Below are 7,314 nucleotides of genomic sequence, written 5' to 3'. Positions count from 1 at the left end.
CCAAAAAATGGTCAGAGGGAGGTTACGAACTGATGGATTGATTGGGCAATTTGAGGGGCTTATTGAGCAATCACCTTAAACTATTGGCATAAACCTTTCCTACCCTAAACTATTGGCATAAACCTATCTGGCAAAATGCAAATATTATACAGTCTAGAAACACACTACCAAAACCATGTGTGATTTTTTAGAAATGTGGGATGATTGAAAGATAGCCCCTAAACCATTTTAATATCTATTTTACCGTTCAAAGTTATATCCCACATATCATCAATCATAACATGAATGAAACCAATAAGAGCAAAATATAGCTATGTATAGAAATTTCCCAAATGTAAAACAATCTTTATCAGCTAGAGTTTAGAAATATTCCTTCATCCAACACCAATCATCTCATGTTTCACCTTAACCGGGAGATAATTGGTTTCCCCAAATAAAACAAAAAATGATAATAAAGAAAATTTGGCTAAATCTTAACGGCCATTTAATAAGTAACAAAGGCACCAGAAACTTCAACTTCAATTAAGCAGAATTTTCCTGACTAATTGTGCCAGTTTTCTTGACCTCTATGTGTTCATCTTATCTTATAATAAGATAGAATAGAATATATGAGTCACAAGCCTCATGTTGCCAAGCCTGTTGTCTTACAAATTGGACAGATATTCTTATGGGTTAGCCACTGTTTAATACAGTCGATGTGATAATCATGCCCGCAATCCAATGATCCAATATCATCTTCATTTTTAAACTCCTCCTGTGCATCATATAATTCATGTGGTAAGAACAAGATCCCATGTGCACATCACATGCATGCAATTGACAAAGAAAACAGAAAAAAATCATGGTTTACCTGACAAACACAGCAGGGTTCTGTCTCACTCTGTGAACCCAATCCATCAACTGAGTATTTCTTCTGTTTCAAATGTTTCATAATGGTCTCCTCATTCAATCCTGTGCTGACATTTCCAATGCGTTCTTCCAGAGCCAATAACTCCTATTAGATTCAAAAGTATTGCACAATCAGGGATTTTCATACACTGTTTATACATTTCCATTAACACATGGATCCAAATGTTGAAACTAGGTTTACCTCGTAAGACATGTTATCAACATCAAGCCGCATATCCCTGTGCCTATCATGCATATCAGCAATCCCAGCAAACATTGAATGGTCGAGAATCATAACATCCTATCACAAAAATCAAAACGCATGTCTTAAAACAAATATCTTAGTAGTATAAGTATAAAAGTCAAGTAGGTCGCACACAGCCTAAACAAGATGATGAAAACAACAATTATTTTTAGTGTTTTCAACCATGGAACAAGCTGATTGAGGGCGACCAAACACTAGACTCCTGACACTGAAACTTAAAAAAACCCAACAAACCATCATATACTTGCATAAGAATAGTTCCTATCAAAATAAGGGAGAAAGTAGTATTGTTAATTATTAATGAAACTAGAGCAGAGCAATCCTCGCAGCAAACGCGAACAGACACCTATGACCCCAAGCTAAACTCCAATATTCAAATGAAGAACAAGAAGCTATGGACCCCTCAAATACTTCATATCTGGATTACATCATTTTTACATCTTAATGATAATAGTTCTTAAAATTTGGGTTGGACCTAATTCATGACTGGCTTATAATGTGAAACACAATTTAAAGTCATGTTTCATCTAATTAGGGACTCTCAACAGTCCAATACACCTTCTCACACCCATGACAGAATATCTAGAGTGTGGCTCAAGTGGCCCAATAGCAGGTGACCCAACACGTCATGGATAAGTTATGATACCATCTTAAACTTGGGTTAAACTTAACCCTACAAAACCGGTTTGTGACAGATGTCTCCCACTCATTAATACATTTTCAAACAATATCTCATCCAATGTGGAACTCTCAACAATAGTCTTTGGTAACATTTGATCAACAGGTTAGATGAGAACAGAACAAAACTTCAACAGAAGATAAAAGGAAAGAGACAACGATGAGAACAAAATAGAAAAAATGACTGCTAAGGTGACGAGTGCCTCAGATCTGTAAAATTGTAAGCTCTATATAGGCATTATCTCTAGTCAATATAGGACTTGAATGTTTTTCTCAATGCTCCCTCGCACCCAACACTTCTGGACTTTTCTATACGGTAGCCAATTAACGACTCTAGGATAAACTTTGACACCATCTTAGAAATTGAGTAAGCCCTAATTCAACCCTACAAAACCAACTCGTAAGGTGATGACTTCTAAAGTTTTATAAGCTCTATTTAGGAATAGTCTCTAAATATATAAGTGCAAGTTTGAGATTATAAGTGCAAGTTTGAGCAGAATTACAAATATATGTCATAGGAGGGGCACTTAACAATTCATCAATTACAGCTAAACAGATCATGTAAACATATTTTGTTTTATAACTGAATTAGAACTGAACCAAAGAAAGCTTTACTAGTGATCAGTGCATTGGTCACTAGTAAAGGTGTGATGACCTCTAAGGTTTTATAAGCTCTATTTAGGAATAGTCTCTAAATAAATAAGTGCAAGATTGAGCAGAATTACAAATATATAAGTCATAGGAGGGCACTTAACAATTCATCAATTACAGCTAAACAGGTCATGTAAACGTATTGTTTGTTTTATAACTGAATTAGAACTGAACCAATTTTAAGACACTGACTTTCAAGAAAGCTTAACTAGTGATCAGTGCATTGGTCAACATACACCGTTAATTTGAAATAAAACTAACCTCAAACCGCAGGTTCCCACCCCTACGCATGATGCCCAACACATTGCGGAGCTGCACAAAATATAAAGAATGTCAACTCCAAGAGAACAGTTAGTTATTACTCATAAAAATACAGTTATATCAACGAAACGGAAAATATCTTGAGAAGGAAGCAAAAGATTATTGGCTCAAACAAAAAATACAAGTTAAATTATCAACATATAAGATTAAAAAAAAAACAATATTTTCTGAACATTTACTAATTACCACTACAATAGTATTGAAATGAAAGAGATAAGAGATTAAATACAGACCTCGGATACAAGTCTACTACTTCCTTCACCAGCAGCAGCCAACGATCGTAAGGAATAGGGAATTCCAAATTCACTATCAGCTGACCTCTCCATCCATGGAGATGATCCAGGGTTGGTCCCAGATGGCAGATTTCTTGATTCTGACGAAGTGGAAGGACCACGCAAGGAAGGATAGTTATTGCTTGAACTTCCACCTTCAGAACCGGGAGAAAACAAGGACCGACGGACATATTCAGATAACCTGCGAGGATACTGCTGAGGATTAGGACGAGAAACCCACGCCGAGACAGATGATGGATTCAAAGCTGGAGGATTTGGTGCAGTTCTTGATGACGAAGCAACATTTCCTGGAATACTTAAGTTTGCACTGCTCGAAGACCTAGCTGGATTTCGAGCCGCATTTCTTACATTTGCAGGTACAAACACTGGGTGATCTAAAATGTTTCTAGCCATAGCTCTTGAGCCTGCTTCCTCATGTGGTTGAGTATCCCTATCTAAGCCTAAAACTGAATTTGACGAATGGTTGTTTGTTGAGCTAGAACCACCACTCCACCTGATGGATTGCGCACTCCTCGGTAACGCAGGAACATGAACCAGAAGAGGTTCGCTTTGAGGATGCATCACATTTACTGGTTGTACTGACCTCAAGTCCAGAGGATTATTGATAGGGTGGTACCTTTGCAACATTGGAGCAGATGAAGGAACACTAGAGTTTCTGATCACACTCCCATGTGAGAATGTGGCTGGAGGAAGAGAAATTTGTTGGCTTGAAGGATTTATCCTCAAACGAAAATTTCTGTGGAAGCTTTCCGAGCTTCCTGCAACAGTTGACCCAGGTATGGTTTCAGAAGATCCGTCCCCGACACTCAGGCCAAGTCTTGCATTCACCTGTTCTGCCGGTGCAGATTGGTTAAAATTGCTCCCTGCATAATCCTGAGTAGGAAGAGTATTCCAAGCACTGCCAACTGTATGCTGGCTATAGCTAGAACTTCCACCGTCTGAAGATTGTCCACCATTTCCTTCAACTGCCTTTCGTTTACAAGATACACGGCGGGTGTCTAGAGAACAACCTGGCCGACCATCGGTATCCCCGAGATAAATGCTGTTACTTCCACCAGAAGGAAGCAAAAAAGAACCAGAAGTAATCGGAGGTGGAATATGCTCATTTAGAGGACCACTGGATTTGTGCATGTTGGGATGTTCAACTTCCACATGATAGCTATTATCGATGCCATTATCTGTTAAACTGGCATTTAAATTGAGATTTTGTGGTACCAAATGAGAATTGGGGCTGCACATATACATAGGACCTGTATTGACGTTATCCAATGAAAATGCACTAGTTGGTTCAAAGTGCCTTTCTTCTAGTCTTGGACCAGCTATAGCACCACCATTTATCGGAGGTGATAACCCTAACTCCCTTTTCAGCTCATTGTTGTTAACTTCGTTCTGTGTATTACTGGAACTTGGTTCTCCTAAGCTCCATCCGCTCAAGTTCTGCCATTCATGGTTTAGAGAATTCCCGTGAGGCGGGTTCATCTCACTTGGGGAAAGCATAAACTCGGGTATCCGATTTTCGGCAGGAGTGTGCATATTATTCCAAAAAATGTGCTGATCAACAGCAGCAGTACTTGATGTAGATCCACAATCAAACTCGAAGGTTTCAGATGAGGAACCAATTGTGCCTCTCTGCCCTTGCATTGAGAAATGTATATGTTTCCCAACTCAATACAGTTTTATATCCGAAACAATTTCCTCAATGAAACAATGCACAAAGTTTAGTTGACCTGTCCAACAAAAAACACAACAGTGATCAGCAAGCATTGAATGTGGACACAGCTTAAAGAATTCACTATCACTAAAATGCTCTATGTCATAATAAATAGTGATCATCGGGGAAACCAGGTTCATAATAATCATTTCAATATGAGTTATGAAGGCAACAATCAAAAGTAGCTAAAATCCATTATGTGATAACAACATACAATCCTTTTATCAATCTCAAGACATATTTTGGTAATACTAAAACTAATGAAAGTTGAAACAACAATGATAAAGCCTAAGCAACCTATAGGCAGAATGATCAACTGTTTAAAATGCAATCACCTTTATCTAGGACAGAAAAAATTGTTGGTATGTCAACAAGCACAAATTCTACTTCTACATCATCACACAAGATAACAAAATCAACATACTTCAACTCAATACAATCACATCCAACAAGATAATCAATGTAGCTAAGCTTCATCATAAGCACAAAGCTCGTGATGGAGAACATGAAAGCATTTCCAAACATTACAATCACCATTATCAATCAAGCCTCGTTAAAAATTGTTGTATATCAACAAAAGTAATCATAAACAAAGTAGCTTGTGTTGACAGAACATATTCTACTTCAACATAATAACACAAGATAACAAAATAAACATACTTCGACTCAACAAAATCATATCCGTAAAAAAAGTCAATGTAGTTAAGCTTCATCATCATAAGCACAAAGTTCATGATTGATATGAAAACATTTACAAACATCACAATCACCATTATCAGTCAAGCCTCATAACAAATTGTTATATATCAACACAAGTAATCAAGAACAAAGTAGCTTGTGTTGACAGCACAAATTCTACTTCAACGTTATGACACAAGATAACAAATGACCTCTTTGGATTGGCTTATTTGAGCTTAACTACTTGCATAAGTTTTGTTGAACTGTTTGGGAGAACTTATGAAAACAACTTATGACAATTTCATAAGTATTTTTTCAGCTGATTTTCATAAGTTCTCTAATATAGCTTATAAAAATAGCTTATGTAAACTTATACATAAGCGCTTATCATGATAGGTGCTTGTGCTATAAGCCACAAATAAGATATTTATCCAAACAGGCCCAAAATCAACATACTTCAACATAATAAAATCATCAATCAAAATAATCAATGTAGTTAAGCTTCATCATAAGCACAAAGTTCATGATGAAAATGAACATGAAAGCATTTCCAAACATCAAAATCACCATTACCAGTCAATCCTATATAACCCTGCAGTACAAAAACCACTAATGCAGCATTGTCAATTCATCATCATCAAAAATAATTTCAACACAAACCATAAAGATAAAAAAATACCCGTAAAAGATAAAAGATAAAGTCAACTCCTTTTTACAGTAATCAACAAAACAAAGAAGAAGAGAAGAAAAAAACATAGATTTTTGCCAAAAATCAGAATAACTATAGCATCACCAAATTGGGTATAAACCAATCCAAAACCATCATGGATTAAACAATTCTAGACCCACAAGGAAAAAACTAGACTTTATCAATCATAAGGTTAAAATAATTGTACAAAGACAAAATCCATAAAATTTTTGTGAAAAAAAAAGCTGAAAATGTTCTTCCAAACAAAACCAGAATCGTAAAATTTTAAAATTAAAATAAAAAAACCCATAAAAATTCAAACTTTAATAGCTTTTGAATCTAAGCAAAACATAGAGTGATCAAAGGATGAAAAAGTGAAAGAAGCTTACCAGATGAAAATGGAAGAAGGTAGATCTATGAGAAAATCAATGGAAGAGTAACTGAAAAAACAAGGAAAGAACCAAAACCCATGATGTTTTTTTATTGTCTTTCTGTCCTATTTCCACACCTGAGGAAGGAAAAAATAGTGAGAGATGAAAGGGAAAATGGAAAAAAAAAAAAGAGAGGGTGGTGGTGTTGTTGTTGCGGAGGAAGAAGAAGAAAAGAATGAAATGAAAAAAATGAGATAGGAAAAAATGAAAAATGTGAGGAGAGATTAAAGAGGGTAGTAATCTTCAATTTACAAAAACAACCCAATTGTGATGAGAGAGATTAGAGAGAGAGAGAGAGTGCAAAAGTCATTGCTTTGGTTTTGGAGGTGGAGACACAACATAAGCAGCTTCTTCCATCCCAACCATAATGTGAATCATATATATTTACATTTTACACTAAGTAAAATTAAAATATATCAGTCAAAAATAATAATAATATAATGAATTACCAAGGCAACCAAAAAAATATATTATCAAATGAGTTTATCTTTATCGTAAAGAATTAGACTCTCATAACATTACGTGTCAAAGTTCTTTATCATGATTTATTTTTGTTCAACGTATTTTAGATTATGATGATTGTCTTCCTTTAAGAACATGGTAATTAAAATTAAAATATAATATTAGTCAAACAATAATAATGAATATAATGAATTACTAAATGAGTTTATCTCTATAGCAAAAGATTAGACTCGCATAAGATTATGTGT

The 7,314-nt window shown here is 35.5% G+C and overlaps 1 protein-coding gene across 1 annotated transcript; it reads right to left on the bottom strand.

The window, feature by feature from the left end:
- Positions 1-295: 295 nt before the first annotated feature.
- Positions 296-6,949, bottom strand: LOC11414526 (probable E3 ubiquitin-protein ligase RHG1A). Its single transcript, XM_024775342.2, has 6 exons — positions 6,563-6,949; positions 3,037-4,823; positions 2,744-2,794; positions 1,091-1,189; positions 851-994; positions 296-754 (listed from the first exon to the last, which is right to left on the bottom strand). The coding sequence occupies exons 2-6, from the start codon at positions 4,735-4,737 to the stop codon at positions 623-625; spliced, it is 2,127 nt and encodes a 708-aa protein (XP_024631110.1). The 5' UTR covers positions 4,738-4,823; positions 6,563-6,949; the 3' UTR covers positions 296-622.
- Positions 6,950-7,314: the final 365 nt, after the last annotated feature.

Source organism: Medicago truncatula, chromosome 1, assembly GCF_003473485.1.
Source record: "Medicago truncatula cultivar Jemalong A17 chromosome 1, MtrunA17r5.0-ANR, whole genome shotgun sequence".
NCBI classification, from domain to species: Eukaryota; Viridiplantae; Streptophyta; class Magnoliopsida; order Fabales; family Fabaceae; genus Medicago; species Medicago truncatula.
This window is presented reverse-complemented; position numbering and strand designations above follow the sequence as displayed.

Bases quoted from the DNA above. Each gene is read 5' to 3' on its own strand.
- LOC11414526 (XM_024775342.2), bottom strand. From the start codon at position 4,737: ATGCAAGGGCAGAGAGGCACAATTGGTTCCTCATCTGAAACCTTCGAG. The intron at 2,795-3,036 runs GTCTGTATTTAA...TATTTTGTGCAG, and splicing joins GTAGTAGACTTGTATCCGAG to CTCCGCAATGTGTTGGGCAT. The intron at 1,190-2,743 runs GTTAGTTTTATT...TTTTTGTGATAG, and splicing joins GTGGGAACCTGCGGTTTGAG to GATGTTATGATTCTCGACCA.